This window comes from Oreochromis aureus, linkage group 7 (assembly GCF_013358895.1).
Source record: "Oreochromis aureus strain Israel breed Guangdong linkage group 7, ZZ_aureus, whole genome shotgun sequence".
Taxonomy (NCBI): Eukaryota; Metazoa; Chordata; class Actinopteri; order Cichliformes; family Cichlidae; genus Oreochromis; species Oreochromis aureus.
In genome coordinates, this window is record NC_052948.1 from 65,614,997 (window position 1) to 65,635,277 (window position 20,281).

General features: G+C 44.8%; 2 protein-coding genes across 3 annotated transcripts; one reads left to right on the forward strand and one right to left on the reverse strand.

Moving 5' to 3' along the window:
• The first annotated feature begins 1,420 nt into the window (after window positions 1-1,420).
• mdkb (midkine b) lies at window positions 1,421-10,836 on the forward strand. 2 transcript variants are annotated; one of them, XM_039614960.1, is made up of 5 exons: window positions 1,421-1,648; window positions 3,450-3,538; window positions 7,583-7,756; window positions 9,261-9,419; window positions 10,368-10,836. In XM_039614960.1, exons 2-5 carry the CDS (start codon window positions 3,451-3,453, stop codon window positions 10,385-10,387), a joined length of 441 nt encoding a protein of 146 aa, XP_039470894.1. In that variant the 5' UTR covers window positions 1,421-1,648; window position 3,450; the 3' UTR covers window positions 10,388-10,836. The 2 variants fall into 2 exon arrangements, with proteins under 2 accessions (XP_039470894.1, XP_031607649.1); XM_031751789.2 differs by having other exon boundaries at window positions 1,460-1,648; window positions 7,586-7,756.
• Window positions 10,837-11,291: 455 nt separating this feature from the next.
• On the reverse strand, window positions 11,292-18,341 carry chrm4b (cholinergic receptor, muscarinic 4b). The gene is made up of 3 exons (XM_031751787.2): window positions 17,698-18,341; window positions 15,925-16,817; window positions 11,292-12,157 (listed from the first exon to the last, which is right to left on the reverse strand). The coding sequence occupies exons 1-3, from the start codon at window positions 17,810-17,812 to the stop codon at window positions 11,744-11,746; spliced, it is 1,422 nt and encodes a 473-aa protein (XP_031607647.1). The 5' UTR covers window positions 17,813-18,341; the 3' UTR covers window positions 11,292-11,743.
• Window positions 18,342-20,281: the final 1,940 nt, after the last annotated feature.

Genomic DNA, 20,281 nt, shown 5'->3' on the forward strand with positions numbered 1-20,281 from the left:
AAAAACATTTGAAAAAATAAAACATAAGAAAGAGAAAAACCAACATGACGCACAAACACATTTGATTAAACATACAACACAACATCATTTTGAACATGACAAAGACTTTCTCTGTCAGCACAGCCTAAGACATGAACCCGGGCTCCATGAACAGTAAACATGAAGAAAGCAGACAATAATTCAGTTACTGCTTGTTGAGCAGCGTTTGCAGCATGAGGTTGGTGCTCGGCTTCTGCTCGGGTTTTCTGTCTTACCTGAGAGCCGTTAGCACCCAAACAGGAAACCGGCCTCCATCAGCGTCCATCATGGATCCATTCTAGGTCCTCTTTTATTTTCAGTGTTCAGTGTTCCCCCTCAGCATCATCTGTCAGAAATGCTCAATTCTCTATCAGCGTTATGCAGATGACCCCTGTTCTGCCTGAAGGTGACTCTGTTATCATCTTTGTCACGTTGGCTTCGTGGAGACCTGGACTGCCTGTAAAGCATTTCTGTTGTTTTTAAAACTTGATCATTATGTTAGTTATTAGGTCGTTACTGATGAACAGCTCCTCACGCTTTGTGCTTTAGTCTTAACGTCTTACCAAATCAGTTTAATAACAACACTCAAAACACCAAGATATTAAGTGTAGCTTTAAGTAAACGTTTTGTGGTTTATACAAAAAGATAAATCCTCAGTGATTTGGAGAAACCTGAACGTCATAAAGTGTCTGACACGTGGAGCCTGGGATTAGTGACACTCGTGTTTTACACACAGACTCATAATCAACGTTCAAATGAAATAAAGTCTGTTTCACGACTGCTGGGAGTCAAAGAGAACAGCAGAGAAACCCACTGACACTAAACTCTCGGGTAGTCCCGAGGGCGGAGGAGGACCTGACGGAGCACTAGGTTTCCTCTCCAACTGCAGGCTGTAACAAAGGCCTCCACGCGTGACTGAGCCATCAGCGCGCCGCAGAGGGAACAGGAAGCCTCGGCTCGGCTTTCACTCTGCTGCCCGTCAGAAGGATTCAACATCTGGCAGCTCGTGCGCAGTTAGCGCGAGTTTACACGTTTACTTTGTTTGGTTTGAGTTTGATGAAGCGTTACAGTCACAGGCAACATCATGGTTATTGTTACCAAACAGAACAAAGACGCGCGCCATCATCGGGCTGTGGGACATGTTTACTGAGACCGAAGAAGTTTCCTCTTTATTTCTTTTACATGTTCAAATATTCCCAGTTTGGATTTTCAGCTTTGAAATGTCATGTTTTTAAAAAGTATCCCATTACTTTTGTAGTTAGATTCCTTCTTGCTGCTGGCAGTTTTAACACGAACATTTTCTCTTTGTTTTTTAAGAAGAGTTGCCTCGTGACCTTTCACCCACACCGAGTGTCTCCTAGAAGCCGTTCCACCTGAAACTCACCTGACACGCGTCTGTGGGCTGAGCTGCACTCCACTGTGCAAACATTCACGCACACACGCGCGCGCGCACACATTCTGCATTACATGTAAATGAGCTGAGCTTGTTTTGTTCCTGGATTAAAGTGTGTGATGTCACCGTGCGTGTGCGCGCGTGCGTGTGAGGGGTTGTTCGGGAGCTGCAGCTGAAGCAGCGACAGAAGGCGACGACTCCACAGCTCGACCGGCTGCTCCTCTCCAGCCCGACAAAGTAAGTCTCCGTGTTTGCGCATTTGTTCCGATATTTCTGAGGAGAGTCTGGAGCTGCGAGCTCGGGCGGCGCTCGCTGAAGGAGCAGAAATGTCGCCCGCAGCCCTCCGAAGCGCACTTTGTCAGATTTCTCTGCAAAGCTTTCATTTGGAGCTCCTCTTTCCGAACGCAACACTTTGCTCTTTAGATTGATTCTGCTCCTCCCGCTGCGGCTCATTGGCGACACGTTTGTTTGTTTGTTTGTTTGTTTGTTTGTTTAGCTTCAGTTTAATCTTGTTGTTTGTTTACTCTTGAATGTGAAGGAAGGAAAGGCAGCAAGGGATTAAGGAAGGAGCCGAAACAAAGAAATGAGACAGAAATATGAAAACGGGAGCGAATGAATCGGAATAAAGAAGAAAGACAGGAAGTGGAATGAAAGCTGCGGCTCGTTTTACTCAAAGCTTTACGTTTTTGACTCGTCTGAAGCTTCTCTCTCCAAGTCACCTGTGTGCGCTCTGATTGGCTGCAGGCAGGTGAGGGATTCGTGCTCGCGACCTCAGGTTGGCCTCCGGATGCCAGAATGAACCCCGAGATCCAGGAGGAAGTTCTCCTGATGTCGCTCCTGCTCCTGAACCAGAGGGAGCATCCCACTGCTTTTCTTCGCTCCCGTTTCTTTGTTTTCTGATGCAAATACGTTTCCATTCGCGGGGGAGGGCGGACGGAGCGGGGGGGGGGGGGAATCTGTGTTAGGCTTCAGAGAAATGAAACCAGGCTAGAAGAGGCTTTGTTTTGGGCCAATGAATCAGTATTCTTTTGAAGGGAACTCTAAAGAGCTCATTCAGATGCTGCTCGGTCGCCCCCTTCCTCCTCCTCCCCCTCCTCCTCCTCTTCATTGATGGGGGGCAGACTGGAGGCCTGCTGAGAGCCGGTTCTCTCCTCATAAAAGGCCGCAGGAGGAGCGAGAGGAGCAGGATTTGCTGTGCCAGCTGACATGTGAAAGAGGACCATTGCTTTAATGGAGGCTGAAAGAGGAGTCTGTCATCTCCCAGCACAATGACAGCAGAGAGGGAGAGCAGGGCCTTCTGGGTAATTGACTCTCTCTCTTTGGAGGCTGCTCTCCATTTGTCCCCCGAGCCGACGGCTGCTGTTGCTGTGTGATGATCGCTGCCGTCAAACACCAAAGGAACGTGCTAATCCTGCAACACACCACCGATACATGCAAAACAACAGCCGAGTGTGTGTGTGTGTGTGTGTGTGTGTGTGTGTGTGTGTGCTGACAGCAGCTTCTGCATACATTAGCCCACTTTCATAATCCCACTGCTGCTGCTCTCACTACAATAGTCAGATTACTGGGCTGAGGCGCTGTGATACGGGAGGAGGTGAAGAGAGCAGATTTGGTTTGGACTGAATGTTTGAGCCATCTGGCTCGATGACCCGCGTCCAGGCTGCGGATCAGGACACACAGCAGAACTCAACTCCACTTCACATTCCTGTGTTTCAGCACAGACAGAAGTTCCAGCTCTTTGTGATTTTAGCTGTGGATTCGTGTCTCTGTGATTCTTTCGTCCATGTTTGTGTTTCTGTGTAGTTGCTCTCTTTGTGGCTTCGCTGTAACCTTTCTGTGTCTCTGTGTCGCCCCGTGGCTCTTACCCAATCGGCTGCAAACATTAGAAACAAATGGAAGGTGTGGTTGTTTGTGGCAGCGCGTCCAGGCCTCTGGCTGCAGAGCGTCCACCTCTTTCTCACTGCTTGTGTTTGACTGACGGTGTATTGTGATGAATAATGATCGCTGTGTAAGTGTAAGTGTGTTTTTGTTTTTGCAGAATGCGAAGTTTGTTCTCAGTGACGCTGCTGCTGCTCCTGGCCCTGACACTCACCGCTGAGGCCAGCAGAAGAGCCAAACATCACAAAGGTGTGGCTGTCCTTCATGTTCTGTAACCACACCGGGAAAGTCAACTCTCTCTTTCTTCTTTTGTTAAAAAAAGTGCATTCCCAGGAATGCCTGTCACCACAGCAGGCATGCACTCAAGTAAAGCATTTAAGATTAACGAGCATGAAAAACATGTTTTTCCTGTCGGAAAAATAAAACGTTCCAGTCGTGGAAAACATCCAAAAAAAGCTCTTACCAGTTTTCATCTCTAAATTCCAGACTAACTCAGGCTTTGCTGGAGAGCCTCCGATCCTGGCACGATCTGATATCGTCGTGTTGGTGTTGTTCCCAGATCATCATGAAAATGTTGTTCCAGGATCAACATTGCAAGTGACCAATCAGAATGTTGTGACATCATACTTTTGCAACTTCAGGAAAAACTGCCGTAAAACAAAAAACTGTACTTAAGCTGCGAGAAACCGCCTCTGTCCGCCGATCAACGGACCCTGACCCTAACCCTTTAATAAACGGTAAGCAGAATTGATATTGTCCTTGCAACATTGGAATTTCATAAATGCACGAATGGCTTGGCGTGCAAAAGAATAACGTCACAACATTCTGATTGGTCACTTGCAATGTTGAACCTGGAACAACATTTTCATGATGATCTGGGAACAACACCAACACGACGATATCAGATCGTCCCCGATCCAGCAGCAAAGCTTTTCCTTCTGCTTTTGTAATTATCTTTGGGTAAAATGACTGAAATATAGGGACTGTGAAGCATTCAGTCCAGAGAGGCACTTTTCTTAAAATCAGGAGCTGGTGGAGACCAAAGAGGGAAAAGCGGATAAAGTTTCACGAAATGGACAAAAACAGAATAAGACGTGTTTCAGGTGCAGCTGAGCTCATCTGTCCTCGTTAACAGATTTGTTTTTCCAGGTTTGACCTGCCCATTCCCAGCGTCTCATGCCATGCTGATGTACAGGAGCTCTAAGCTCTCACTTGGGGCTGGGCGATGTGGCCTAAAATCCATATCACAGTATAATTTGAAGCATGTGCAATAACGATAAATATCGCGATATATTCTTTTCTTCTGTATAACGTATTTTACACACTATAAGACACACTTAAAATCCTTTAATTTTCTCAAAAATCGACAGTGCGCCTTATAATCTGGTGTGCCTTATGTATGAATTCTGGCTGTGCTTACTGACCTCGAACCAATTTTAGGTGGTACACGGCGCTCAAAAACTTGTCAAAAATGTTTGAGTACGACTTTAGTGAGCTACGAAACCGCACTGCTTGATGGATTGTTGGAGCATTACGGCTGCCGTAGTCAGGAGCCTCGCGGAATAATCTGGGTCCTAAACTCAGTCTACTTCAGGTCCCAAAGTCAAACGAACACTGCGGCATCACTGAGAGTTAAAAACTATCTAAATTCTTTCATCTTTAATAAAATGATCAGCGTTGCTGCTTTACCAGGTGTAACAATTAAGTTTAACATCCAGGCATCCATGAAAACAGAATTTATTACATTTAACGGCGTTAGAAGTTAACAGGAAGCTAGCTCGCTAGTTTCCACCTAAACATGATATAGCATGTTCTGACTGAGAGATTTTTTAAACTAATTCAAACGTACAGCTCTGCTATCACTTCCAACATAAATGAAGACAGAAAACTAAACAGCAGTGACGTTTGTAGGGTTACTGAAGTTGGGCTAGCTGGTATATAATGATGTGCTACGTGATCGCTAGCAACACAGCTATGTTAGCAGCATAAACACAAGTCGTGTCCAAATTCATGGGCTGCATCCTCCTGAGGACACGGCACTTCGCGGTCTACGTGGGCCGGGTCCTCCGAAGGTCGGGTAGGCCGGAAGTAAACGGCTGTGGAATTGGACGGTCTGGCCTTCTGATTAGCGTCACCGCTGTCTCGGTGGAGTTTAATAAACTCGGCCGTCTGCTCCTTGCTATCTAAAATATAACAGGACGCTGGCGTAAATTCTCGACCGTCTCATACTTCTGTTTAATCAGTTTTCTGTTTGACGTTTATTCAGCTGTGTAAAAACCAAGGAGGAACCCACCCGGGGGATTAATAAAGTTTTATTTTATCTAATCTAATCTAATAACTTTAATCTCAGCCAAACCGATTTACTCACGAACAAATAAAACACTGAAAAAAGCCAAACAATAACTTTTTAGGTTGTCTAAGTGACTTATATATTACGTTTAACCTGAGTAGCGAAAGTCCGCGGTGATCTGAAAATGATGTGCCGGGAGTTGTGCCGTTCTCGGCGGCTTCAGTGACCCTCGAGCTCTCGGCTAGCTATCGAGCTGGTGGGTAACAGACGCTCTCGAAAACGTCAAGCACTTTTGCAAATATGCGATATCTTGATAAACCGAGCAGATATTTGAAGTTTACACAGCTACATTCTCGCCTGAAAATATGTTAAAAGTTTATTTTGTGACCCAGAAAGATTAATAAGAGTAATTTTAAAACTTAGTAGCGGCCGCCATTGTTGGAAACTGGAGTTTGGCTGGGCCGCGCTCTGAATTCTGGGATATGGTGGGCCACGAAGGACACACCCGACCCATCCTTCAAATTCGGGGAAAAGGAGGACGCATTTGTCGGCTGCATTCGGAGGAGTCTACGAATTTGGACAGCCTTCGGCGTGTCGCTGTGACGTAATCGGTCTACAAATGCGTGCTCAGGAGGATGCAGCCCATGAATTTGGACACGACCACAGTGAAGCTGGAGGATGAACGCTAACTTTTTTCCACTGGATAAAAGTTAACGTGAGGGTTCCCGATGGTTAGGGACAAATGCAATCGCATGGCAGGATGCTGTAAACGGACCAAACTTCAGTCAGGAGAACAACTGAGATAATCCATCCACAATACGAGGTTAGTCATTAATATACTGCAACAACATGGGAATAGAGCAGCTGCCAGAGAATTCAGCATTAATGAATCAATGGTAGGGAAGTGGAGGAAGCGCAGTTTTTGGCTTTCCCCATATTCCAAAAGTGCTTCGTCTCTTTGCTATGACTGTCGCCCGGCATAATTTGCAGATGATGATGTTTTTAGCCGCTGCAATGCTTTCGACCAAAACAGGTGCAGTTTGATGACACCATCAACATGCGCTATCGCGGTAGAGCGGTATACTCAAAATCTCTATCGTTGGCCAAATTTATATCGTTTCTACCGTATACCGTTTATACCGCCCACCCCTACTCTCACTCTATTTAAATATGACATTTGATGACCTCACTGCACCTTAATGTCGGTATAAACCATTGGGATAGTTTCCGGGTTTTTCCAAGACTACCTGCACAAGCAGCGGGCCGGAATACAACAGGAAACAAAAATCTGTTTGAGATCTTAAAGAGATGCAAATGTAACGACCTGCAACTCACTTTAACATTCAGAGTCCAGCTGAAGAAGACAGTGATGTCGTTGCTGCAATTTAACTGCAAATGACTTTTATGTGAGCGGAGTCGTGTTCATCACAAGTTATACAGCAATGATCTGCAAAAGTGTCTGAGCGGGGGCGTGGCGGTTTGGAGACAGGTTTCCTCCCACCAGGTGACCTGACCTGTGCAGAGGGTGAGAGTGTTGCAGGTTCATCCTCTGGGCAACTATTTGCTCACTGCAGCTGCTTGCAATCAGTTGCTGACAGCAAAAAATTCAGTGCGATCACAGGTTGTTCCTCGTCACAAGTCCTGGTTTTATTCCAGTGTGACTGAGCCATAAAATCCCTCCTCAGCTCACGCTGTCAGCACAAAGCAAACATCAAAGAAAGAAACACTCTTCATATTCAACAGAAACGTCTTTTAAGAGGCAGAAAAGCTAAATTTATCAGAGCGTTCAGTTATCCAGGTGGAATCAAACCACAAGTACAAACCTGTTCTTCTCTTAACTGTTTAGCTGAGACTGTCTGATGAAACGTTCTACACGAAAACATTTTATGAGGCCACAAAAGCTGAAACAGAAAAATAGCCTCCGGTGTGTTTAAACCATGTTGTGTCAGCGTGTTTGAGCTGCTGCAGGTGTGGTGCAGGTGTCTGACCGACTCTCTGCTCAGCAGGCAGGCATGACAAGACCCGGACGGCCTCCGAGTGCTCCCCCGCAGAGACTCGGTACGGGAAGTGCATACCTGAACACGGAGACTGCGGGGACGGTGTGAGAGACGCCACCTGCAAAGATCACACCGACAAGATTCCCTGCAAGATCCCCTGCAACTGGAAGAAGGACATCAGTAAGGCTCCACACAGCCGACACCACACAGGGCGGAGCTCCTCTGGACGGTCACAGGGTGGAGCTCGAGACACTAACTCTAACATCTATACATTACATTTATACTCAGGGTTCGCTGCCCTATTAAATGCTCTGAATTTATCTCCAGGACATGATGTCTCCTCTAAAAGACAAAAAGCTCCAGTAAACAGAAAACTCCAACAATTCATTTTATTGTCTTTGATTTAAAACAGTCAAACTACTCGTTCAAGGATGTTTGATATGAAAGGAAGGTTGGAGATTGGCCTATAATTAGCTAAGACTGCTGGGTCTAGAGATGCTTTTTAAGTAAAGGTTTAACTACAGCCAGCTTGAAGGCCTGTGGTACATAGCTGATTATTAGAGATAGGTTGATCATATTTAAGATTGAAGCATTAATTAATGGCAGGACTTCTTTGAGCAGTTTTGTAGGAATGGGGTCTAAAAGACACGTTGATGGTTTGGAGGAATTAATTATTGAAGTTAACTCAGTATTCTTAAACTTAGTTACAGCACTTTCAGAAAGACATCTACTGTGATAAAGTCTACTCTCCACTGCTGTGTAATCAATTATTGTAAATGTAAATGTTATCAGGAAATGATCAGACAGCAGAGGGTTTTCAGGAAACACTGTTAAATGTTCAGTTTCTATGCCATACGTTAAAACAAGATCTAGAGTGTGATTAAAGTGGTGGGTGGGTTCTTTTACATTTTGAGAGAAGCCAATTGAGTCTAATAACAGATTAAATGCCATGTTGAGGCTGTCATTTTTAGCATCTACATGGATGTTAAAATCACCCACAATAATGATTTGATCTGAGCTGAGCACTAAATCAGATAAAAAGTCTGAGAAATCAGAGAGAAACTCTGTGTAAGGCCCAGGTGGACGATAGATGATAACAAGTAAGACTGGTTTCTGAGTTTTACAGCTGGGGTGGACGAGGCTAAGCATCAGGCTTTCAAATGAATTAAAAGTCTGTCTTGGTCTTTGGTTGATTAATAGGCTGGTGTGAAAAATTGCTGCCACACCGCCCCTCGGCCTGTGCTTCGAGGTTTCTGGTAGTTAGAATGACTCGGGGTGTTGATTCATTTAAACTAACATAATCATCCTGCTGCAACCAGGTTTCTGTAAGGCAGAGTAAATCGATTTGTTGATCAATTATTAAGTCATGTACTAACAGAGACTTGGAGAAAAACTCAAATGTTTCAAAACTGGTGTTTATTGAAAGAAAAGATTCAATCTCATTTTGAATAAATGAGCTTTATTGTATTATTTTTGCTACATCTGGCATTTTTGTGACTTTATTCAGGTTTTACAGAACAAAAGAAAAATCCCACTGATGATTCAGAGGAGTCAAAAACTCATGTAAATGTGCCAGTCAATGGATAATGAATCCAGTTAAATGAAGCTGGCAGCGATGTGCCTGGGAGGCAGAGGGGGAAACGTGGGGCGGCTCCATGGGTTCAAAGTTCAAATCTTCTTTCAGGTGACTGCAAGTACAAGTTTGGGCCGTGGGGAAACTGCGACGCCACCACCAACACCAAGACCCGATCGGGAACGCTGAAGCGAGCGCTGTTCAACGCCGAGTGCCAGGCCACCGTCAAGGTGTCCAAACCCTGCTCCCCCAAAGTGAAGAAGGTCAAAGGTGAGTGTCCTCAGTAACCTTTAACAGTCACTGCAACAGACGACGACACGATCAAGTCACGTGTAGCTTCTGATGATGCTTTCATAGCAATGCAGTGCAGCACCGTCGTGTTAAAAATAAAAAAGCCACGTTGAGCTCAGATAACCAGACGCCACCAACATCGAGAAAATGGAGGAGGAGCTTAATGATGCCATTGGTGTGCAGTCAGAGGCGAATCCTTCACTCTAATACAGAGAGGAAAAGTCTCAGGGAGGATTTCAGGCGAGTAAAGCAGAGAGAACATTTCACTTCGTGTTTGTAAAGCAGCCAAAAATCTGCTCAGGTTTACTGCACAAACCTGAGCAGAATCTCTGAGCGTTTACAAAAACTACACTGAAGTTCTGAAGGAGGCGGGGCTAAAGGTCAGGTGAAGGTGGCTCACCTGGTTCAGCTGGAAAGCCACGTGCACAAGGCTGCAGTTTCCATGTTATACTGTCAGATAAAGACCCAACAATAATACTCTGAAAACCAACAGGAGACAAAAAAGTTTCTCTAAAAGAGTTTTTCCTTCCCACTGTCGCCAAAGTGCTTGCTCACAGGGGGCCATACGACGGTTGGGTGTTTCTCTGTGTGTGTTATTGTAGGGTTTACCTTACAATATAAACCTTGAGGTGACTGTTGTTGTGATTTGGCGTTGTATATAAATAAAGTTGAATTAAATTAAAAATCAGTTTCTTACTCATGCTCCAAGTATCTGAGCTCTGAGCTGTAATGCCGTCTCCCAGAGATCTGATTGGTCAGTAGGTGTTGTTAAGCTGAAGCATTAGCTGCTGAGGCCAGTCGGCAGCACCTTCAGATTCAGAGCTGATGATGAAACCTGATCTTCCTTGCCTCCACCAGAGCAAACGTGCGGCATTCATCATGAGGAGCGATGTTGTAACATGAATGTCTGATGCTTTGCTTCCTCAGGCGAGAAGAAGTCCAACTGAAGGATGAAGCGCGACAGAAGACGGCGGCGTTTCATCCTCAACGATCGTCTTCCCTTCTTTGAACACACAAAACGAGAGACTCCTCCAAAACACACCGACCGCCTCTCCTTGCTTTTGATTCTTGTTTTTCTGGTTTCTGATTTGATGTTTTTCTGGATTAAAGCTTTTCCGACACTGTCTCGCTAGATGATGAGAATAATCCTCGTAGCTGATAGTTTGTTAACCGTTACACTCAGATAGTCCTAAAGCTTGTACGGTAGCCACCCGTGAATTCAGAATAAACTGGACGCTGGTCCTCACGGGATCGTCACGAGTTTGTTTGTAGGCGAGTTTAGTTTTAAAGAATCTGAGAATATTCTCTATGAAATCTATTTTTTAAACTATAGATTATTGTTGCTGCAGGATGAAACTGTACAAATAAGCAAAATAAAGACTGTACATTGCTTTGGTGAAGAGTCTGGTGTGATTTCTGGTGCACAGACACGATGGCTGTCATAATAATAATAATGATAAAAGGTTTGTGCATATTCATGAACAGGGTTCAGTTTGGAGGAACAAATCACAAGCTTCGTCCACTACAGGAGCTCAGTGACCCGACTCTTTAAGCAGACGGATCGACTTCTCCACATCTAAAGTGTCGGTAAGTGCTCGAGGTGTTCCTCAGGGTTCTATTATCGGTCCTTTACAGTTTCAACTAAAAACAAAAAATCCACCCGCTCGGTGTTATCTCTTTTAACTCTGTTTCTGGTCTCCATTAAGCAACCTCTAAGGCAGCCAAAGTAGAAATCATCAAACCTGCAGTTCCTCTAATGTCCACTAGAGGCTCCAGCAGAGTCATGTTAAAACTTTCTACCAGAAATAAGCAGGTTTACAGCCTTAAACGGATTTTATATCAGTAATGACACAGTTTTATTTCCTTTATTGTGCTGCATCTACCAAACACTTTCTTAATAATAAAAATGAACAGTAGCTGCAGCCTTGACAGCATTTATGCCCTGTTACATCAGTCACTGCTCATTAAACACAGCATAGAGAAGCAGCAGGAAGTAGATGGATTAATTAACTACATAAACATCAAACATTTACAGCCCAAAATGTGATAGGAGGCCATGTAATCTGAGCTGGAAATGGAGACATGGTATTATCTGCTGTGATTTAAGGACATTTTGCACCACTGGCTGTTTATCAGACCAACCAATGAGCTGCAGGGATGGAAACAACCTTTTGTTTGCATTTGTTTTTGCCCGTCTTAAAACTTCTTCTACATTTAGATGGAAACCTGCGATAGGACCAAACTCCATGAAAAAAAAGCAAAAAGCCAGCAGCCGAAAACAAAACAAAAAAACACCAGTGCTGTTATAGCCGCCTGCAGCGGCAGCGCAGGAGGCTGCAGAAGGTTTTTCTGAAGGTGATGTTGCACAGGGCATAACAGCCAGGGTTGACAGTGCTGTTCACGTAGCACAGCCAGTATCCTGTGGTCCACAGGGCGTCAGGGATGCGGCAATGGCAGAAGGCAGCAACAACGGCCATAACATTGTACGGCGTCCAGGTGAGGATGAATACCAGGATGATGGCTAGGATGGTCCTCGTGACCCTCCTCTCCCTCGCCATCACTCGCTGCCGCCTCCTCTCATGTGAGCTGATGTCGGGGCAGGAGGAGAAGACTGCCGAGGCCGCCCTGTGGAGGTCAGCGTTGGATGAGTCTTCAGATTCAGTCTTGTTGTGGTCTTCGTCTCCAGTGGGTTTGACAGCCGTTTGAGAGGGATGCTTCTGAGGAGACAAACAAGCCACCTACATTTGTTTTTATCAGGCGGCTTTACAACCAATCTCTGTATTTGGATTTAACAGGGAGCCAATATAGGAGATACATGCTCTTTTCCATTCTCTGTCCGTTCTCTCGTCTTTTAGGCTACAGCCATCTTTGGGAGGTAGAGCAGGTCATCTTAGAGTCATTTAAATGACTCCAAGGTTCCTCACAGTGTCACTGAAGGCCGAGGTAATGCTATCCAGAGGAAGCATCTGGCTACATAAGGCATTTCTAAGATTTAGTACAATAACCTCAGTTTGATCTGAATTAAGAAGCAGAAAGTTAGCGGCCATCCAGGTCTTTATGTCTTTAAGACATTCCTGCAGTTTAACTAATTGGTGTGTGTTACCTGGCTTCATGGATAGATAGAGCTGCGTGTCATCTGCATAGCAGTGAAAATTTATGCTATGTCTTCTAATGATGCTGCCTAAGGGAAGCATGTATAATGTAAACAGAATTGGTCCTAGCACTGAACCCTGTGGAACTCCATAATTGACCTTAGTGTGTGAAGAGGACTCTCCATTTACATGTACATATTGGAGTCTATTAGATAGATATGATACAAACCACTGCAGTGCAGTACCTGTAATACCCACAGCATGTTCTAATCGCTCTAATAGGATATTATGGTCAACAGTATCGAACGCAGCACTGAGGTCTAGCAGGACAAGCACAGAGATGAGTCCACTGTCAGAGGCCATAAGAAGATCATTTGTAACCTTCACTAAAGCTGTTTCTGTGCTGTGATGAGCTCTGAAACCTGACTGAAACTTACGAGTTATCTGCTTTAGGCTACGTGTTTGAGAATTATACCACGGAGTCAGGGACTTTGGATTTGAGGCCTTAGTTTTCACAGGAGCTACAGTATCCAGAGTCGTACGTAGTGAGGAGGTAAAATTATTAACAAGATAATCGACCTCTGTTGGAGTAGCGTTCAGATAGCTGCTCTGCTCTGTGTTGGTACAGGGCATTGAAGATGATAACAGTGGGTGGATTATATTCTTAAACTTAGTTACAGCACTTTCAGAAAGACATCTACTGTGATAAAGTCTACTCTCCACTGCTGTGTAATCAATTATTGTAAATGTAAATGTTATCAGGAAATGATCAGACAGCAGAGGGTTTTCAGGAAACACTGTTAAATGTTCAGTTTCTATGCCATATGTTAAACAAGATCTAGAGTGTGATTAAAGTGGTGGGTGGGTTCTTTTACATTTTGAGAGAAGCCAATTGAGTCTAATAACAGATTAAATGCCATGTTGAGGCTGTCATTTTAGCATCTACATGGATGTTAAAATCACCCACAATAATTATTTTATCTGAGCTGAGCACTAAATCAGATAAAAGTCTGAGAAATCAGAGAGAAACTCTGTGTAAGGCCCAGGTGGACGATAGATGATAACAAGTAAGACTGGTTTCTGAGTTTTACAGCTGGGTGGACGAGGCTAAGCATCAGGCTTTCAAATGAATTAAAAGTCTGTCTTGGTCTTTGGTTGATTAATAGGCTGGTGTGAAAATTGCTGCCACACCGCCCCTCGGCCTGTGCTTCGAGGTTTCTGGTAGTTAGAATGACTCGGGGTGTTGATTCATTTAAACTAACATACTCATCCTGCTGCAACCAGGTTTCTGTAAGGCAGAGTAAATCGATTTGTTGATCAATTATTAAGTCATGTACTAACAGAGACTTGGAGGAGAGAGACCTAATATTTAATAATCCACATTTCACTGTTTTACTCTTTGGTTCAGATGTGGATACTGTATTGTTCTTTCTTTGTGATTTTTTTTATGTTCAAGTTGTTTGTTGCTGGTTTTAGTTTGTTTTTGTCTGTTTGGGAGCTGACACAGTCTCAGTGGAGATGGGTTTTGGGGGTAGCAGGAGGAGAGAAGCTGCAGAGAGGCGTGTAAGACTGCAACTCTGCTTCCTGGTCCCAACTCTGGATAGTCATATTTTGGGGAGTTTAATAAATTGGTCCATATTTCTAGAAATGAGAGCTGCTCCATCCAAAGTGGGATGGATGCCGTCTCTCCTAACAAGACCAGGTTTCCTCCAGAAGGTTTGCCAATTATCTATGAAGCCCACATCGTTTCTGGGACACCACTCAGACAGCCAGCAATTTAAGGAGAACATGCGGCTAAACATGTCACTCCTGGTCTGATTGGGGAGGGGACCAGAGAAAACTACAGAGTCCGACATTGTTTTGGCAAAGTTACACACCGATTCAATATTGATTTTGGTGACCTCCGATTGGCGTAACCGAGTGTCATTACTGCCGTGGGGAAACTGCGACGCCACCACCAACACCAAGACCCGATCGGGAACGCTGAAGCGAGCGCTGTTCAACGCTGAGTGCCAGGCCACCGTCAAGGTGTCCAAACCCCGCTCCCCCAAAGTGAAGAAGGTCAAAGGTGAGTGTCCTCAGTAACCTTTAACAGTCACTGCAACAGACGACGACACGATCAAGTCACGTGTAGCTTCTGATGATGCTTTCATAGCAATGCAGTGCAGCACCGTCGTGTTAAAAATAAAAAAGCCACGTTGAGCTCAGATAACCAGACGCCACCAACATCGAGAAAATGGAGGAGGAGCTTAATGATGCCATTGGTGTGCAGTCAGAGGCGAATCCTTCACTCTAATACAGAGAGGAAAAGTCTCAGGGAGGATTTCAGGCGAGTAAAGCAGAGAGAACATTTCACTTCGTGTTTGTAAAGCAGTTAAAATCTGCTCAGGTTTACTGCACAAACCTGAGCAGAATCTCTGAGCGTTTACAAAAACTACACTGAAGTTCTGAAGGAGGCGGGGCTAAAGGTCAGGTGAAGGTGGCTCACCTGGTTCAGCTGGAAAGCCACGTGCACAAGGCTGCAGTTTCCATGTTATACTGTCAGATAAAGACCCAACAATAATACTCTGAAAACCAACAGGAGACAAAAAAGTTTCTCTGAAAAAGGAGCTCTGACACAAACGTGCTGCAGTGCACTCACAGATCTGCCATCCGAGTTCCTCGACCCTCCGAGCAGCAGCCCGGACTCCAAATATTTATGCAGAGCTCATTAAAGTGGACAAAAAACCGCGTTTCCATAACGATATCATTTTAAACACTAATAAGGAGCTCAGCGTCGCTCAGCTGCTGTGCTCAGATCAGCCTTATTAATGCCAAAAATATCCATTCCTTGAAACCTACCCACACATCCTGCGGCCTGTAAACACTCATAGAAATATAGAACAGAAATATGCTTTATTGTGGAAATCCAGGTGTTCCAGCAGCTAAGTGACAGGAAGTTGGAGCGTCCAGAAATCAGACAGCTGCTGCATGTGAAGGCCCCAGCTCAGTGAGCTCAAAGAAATAACTGGAAGAATGATAAATGTCTTAAAATGATCATAATCTGAAGCCTTGCAAGGAGGTCACTGCTCCTCCTCCGGCCTAGGAGCAACTAAACATGCGACACAATGTGCAGGAAAGTGCAGGATGGTGAAAAGGCCATGCTGCTAACGAGTCGGCTACGAGCTAAGCTAGAGAAACCCTAAAGCGAGTGAAGCGCGTGAAGGCTATGAAAAGAGAAGTTATCTATAAGTTTTTAAATAAACTGCTACGCAGATAAGCTACACAAAATCACCACTGTGTGTTGGAACAGGAACAGGAAGTGATACTCTACCACAGAGAGAGTGAACAGGAAGTGACACGCCCCCTGACAACAACATTAGAGACGGTAAACAGATGAAACACATCCTTACCCAGTGTCTCCAGCGACTCTCTGCCTGCCCTGTATCATCTGGACTTCTGCACGTCTTCTTCTTCCTTCTGGTCTTTGGCGTGCAGGACTGGAGCTGGTTCGGGGTCAGGTCTGAGCAGGGGTCACTGGTCCCTACGCCTCGCCGCCTCAGCAGGAAGTCTTTTAAGGAGGGACTGGAAGCCCTGAGAGCACCCTGGTTTGGCATGAGCACACTCATTCGGCCGTAGCTGGCGACTGACAGGCGGCTGTACAGGCCGATCACGATGATTGCTGGCAGGTAAAAGGAGGGAAGAGTCGTCCCCATAGTAACAGCAGGGCTAACAAGTAGACGGATGTAACACTGATCGTCAGGGACGACGCGCCCGCCCTTATCTGTCTGCCAGGACAGGATGGCGGGGGCCCAGAGGATGAAAGAAAGCAGCCAAGCGGCAGCAATCATCAGGCACGCCATCCTGCCCGTTCGCCGCACTGGGTAGCTGAGCGGTCGCGTCAGGCAGAAGTATCGATCCAGACTGATGAGCAGCAGGTTCATGATCGAGGCGCTGCTCACCACATAGTCAAGGACGAGCCACGTGTCACATAGCACGGGGCCCAGCAGCCAGCGGCCCTGCAGCTTATACAGCGTGTACACGTTCATGGAGAACAGGCCGATGATCAGGTCGGCCACCGCCAGGCTCAGCAGGAAGTAGTTGTTGACCATCTGCAGGTGACGGTTCACTTTGATGGACAGGATCACCAAAGTGTTGCCGAGAACGGTGAGGATGCTGAGGGAGGTGGTAACCATGGCAACGAGGACCAGCTGAGCGGTGCTGTATGGATATGATGGTGAGAGCAAAGGCACATGGGAGGTGTTGACGGAGAGGCGGAGCAAAGTAGGCGTCTGTTCCATGTTTCCTAAAGTCACACACAAGAAGACTTTGATATTATTGAACTGAAACGAGATCAAAGTGATCACAAAATAATAACAAGTGTTAAAACAGAAAAGACAGGGTTGCTTAAACCAGTCAACACTGAACCGTCAGCCTAATGAGTGAAATTCAAAGATTTCCTGATGTATCGGTTATTTTCTTGCCAATTCAGGAAATAAAGAGAAAATCAAAGAAGCGGACATCAAATAATCATCAGTGTTGGATGTTAATGACTTTTACTAATATAATTAAAAGAAAGAACTTTGTATACTTGCCCTGAAAATGAATCAGTATCTTCCTGAGAATGATTTCCTCTTCCTCACAGAAGCTGTTTTATTGCAGCTCACACAGAAATGATGAAGCTAAGCAGTTTATAGGAAGTTCTCCTCATGCAGGATTTTATTTTCTTGCAGGAAAAACCGAAGATGTTTGAAGTTTATTATAAAGATCTTGTTACATTTAATGCAAAATGTTGAAACTTCTGTGATCATTCCCAAACCTCAGTTTGGACCACATGAAAGGTTTAAATGTGCAAAATGAGCATTCGTGTGGAAATGACAGATAAATGTGACAAACGAACGATGAGCTGCAGCTGTGATCAGATACAATCACAGCTGTGTCACACTCACGTCGATAAATAACTGACATTTATCTGCCTGAGGTGCAGCTTTTGCACTTCTGTATTATTACGTAAGTAAAAGTACTTTCCAGTGTTGCTTCAGTACTTTCACTTCAGAGAAGTTTCCTCCAGCTCTGAGGAGCTGACTGAAAAACATGTTCAAGCCTTCAAAATAAAAGCAGATTTCCTGTCAGAACAAACCAGCAGAAGTTGCTGCGAGCGCGTTCAGAGGTTCGGTCCAGCTTACCGGGGATGTTGGAGCTGCTCAACTCGCCGCTGTCCGCCCGTCCATCAGTCCATCCACAGCAGTTTACATGCAGCCTCCATCCTGACGTCATCAGATGTGGGATGTAATGACACATTAGAGAAGATGAGCCCAGCTTCAGTTACCACCACATGGGTTTTAACTTCATCTTCCTCCCAGCATTACCGTTAGTGAAGACACTGCAGCAGGCACAGAGAAGCAAACGGAAACCTCCAGCACTATCAGAGTGCTTATTTACAGTCCTAATATCATCTCTTTTCCTCTATGTTATCTGATTAACCTCAGTTCTGACACAAATGTGCTGCAGTGCAGTCACAGATCTGCCATCCGAGTTCCTCGACCCTCCGAGCAGCAGCGCGGACTCTCAGCCAGCCTCCAAATATTTATGCAGAGCTCATTAAAGTGGACAACAAGTCGCGTTTCCTCCTCCGCTTCATAACGATATCATTTTAAACACTAATAAGGAGTTCAGCGTCGCTCAGCTGTTGTGCTCAGATCAGCCTTATTACAGTTTTCCTCGAGTGCTTTAACACATTCCTTGAAACTATGCCTCGTATTCCCCAAACAGTAAACACAAATCCATAACGTCTCACCCAATTTCCCAAACATCGTGTTGTCAGGTTGAAATGAAGCTCTACACTCAAAACCATTCACTCTGCTGAAAAACCAGACATCACACACAAGGCCTCAATAACACACACACACAATAACATAGTCGTACACATTGGAGCAATAAATGTTAAACAATATTTCCAAAACAGGCAAGTTATGTTGCTTGTGGTTCTTCGCCTCAAAAACCTTTTCACATGATGAACACAAAAGATGCAACTAATGTACATGTTGGGTCTAAACTCAGACCCCGCTGTATCCAGGACTTCTTCCTGTGAAAGGAAAACAAGGCAACAGCGTTCGATCGTTTACTTGCGCAAGGGAGGCCTCGTCGGTATCTTAGCTCAACATGAATGACCCCGACGATGGCCTCCTCTCGCTGCCTTTTATTGAGAGACAGTTCGCACAAAACACAGCAAAGCAACGCCCACATGGTTCTAAGGCATTGTATGTATATGTGTGAACTTCTGTATGTAAGTAAGAATGTGTGTGTGTGTGTGTGTGTGTGTGTGTTACCTCCTGCTGACCAAAGGGTCGTAAACGCAGGAAGCTTACATCAAAAGAAGCAGATCTTCCAGATAGGATGTATCTGCAATAAAACATTACAGCCCCCCAACCAGAACCTCGAGAATCTGGGGAGGGGGACAGTGGAATCCTTTTCATCAGAGTTGGCAAGCATAGAAATGACAAACATTTAACAATTCACTCTAACATTCCCTCCTGTGTTGTGATTTTTATGCTCCAAATTATTCCTGTGTAGTATATTCTCAGCCATGCACCTCTTGCTTGACAATTTCAGCGCAGGCGTCATTCATACACAGACTTCTGTCATGTCATTCATTTCAGTCAACTCATATTGTTGTAAAAGTACATAATTAACAAATGTATTACAAATCATTTTAGTTAGCATTGATCTTATACACGGTAAAATGCAACCTATACATAAGCAAATCAGTGTCAACAGTCCAAAAACAGGAGTTAATATTTTCAAAAGAAGATGCCACCAAGGACCAGACAGTAACCACGCTATCCAGCCTCGTGGTGCATCTACTCCTGTCGTGCGATTCATTATGTATTCCTGCAAATAAACAACTGAATGTAACAGTCAAACAAGAAGAATCAACATACTCAAAAATCATATGTCACTACAATACAACTGTATACAGACATACATTCAAACACATCAGTTGACTTTATCGTTTGTCCATGTGGCTCTCAGCTAACTTCAAAGCTGTAGCCTGGTCAACACCCTTCTTTATGACTCCTATCAACCCCCCAAATCTTCTCACTATAGGCATCCTGTGGGGGTTAGAGTCAACTGGTGAATTATCTGCATTTACAACTCTTCTCCTGTCCTGTTGTCACCACAGGAAAAGCTTTGTAAAGGAAATTGGATCAAGCTGTTTTGATCTTCTTGGCTCAAAACCTCAACCAGCTTAGAGAAGTGTTCATGATGTAAATGTAGACAAAAGGCTTCTCTGTTTGCATCCTTCTTGCAGAGGACACAAAGAATAGGTGACGTTGCTCAGATTTCATGGTAAATCTCCAACTTGGACTAATCCATTGCCCTTCATACACATAAGCAACTGGCCTATTTCCAGTTCGTTTAGCTGTTCAATGTCCTGCAGCGAGTCAGATACTTTGAGTCGGACTAGCAGGTCTGTCGTACCAGAGCAGTTCACCGTCCCAGCTACTGGTGAACCAACCGTCCAGTCAGGTTCAGAAGTTGAAAAGTTGGCAGTGTTCCAAGTACGTTTACTCCTGGATGTGTTGCTACGGCAACCAAACAAACTGTCTCGCTCTCAGTGATGCTATATGGCCACAGTCCAGAAGAATGTGTAGCCAGTGGCATCACAAGCATAACCATTGGTCTTGTTCTTTATGTGAGCAGTTGTGTTCACAAACTGCCACCAGTAGTTGTTGAAAACCCCATGCGGGTACTGGGTGTGGTTTGCTC

Bases quoted from the DNA above. Each gene is read 5' to 3' on its own strand.
- mdkb (XM_039614960.1), top strand. From the start codon at position 3,451: ATGCGAAGTTTGTTCTCAGTGACGCTGCTGCTGCTCCTGGCCCTGACA. The intron at 3,539-7,582 runs GTGTGGCTGTCC...CTCTCTGCTCAG, and splicing joins AAGAGCCAAACATCACAAAG to CAGGCAGGCATGACAAGACC. The intron at 7,757-9,260 runs GTAAGGCTCCAC...ATCTTCTTTCAG, and splicing joins CAACTGGAAGAAGGACATCA to GTGACTGCAAGTACAAGTTT.
- chrm4b (XM_031751787.2), bottom strand. From the start codon at position 17,812: ATGTGTCATTACATCCCACATCTGATGACGTCAGGATGGAGGCTGCAT. The intron at 16,818-17,697 runs GTAAGCTGGACC...GTGTGACTTTAG, and splicing joins GAGCAGCTCCAACATCCCCG to GAAACATGGAACAGACGCCT. The intron at 12,158-15,924 runs GTAAGGATGTGT...TTGTCTCCTCAG, and splicing joins AGAGTCGCTGGAGACACTGG to AAGCATCCCTCTCAAACGGC.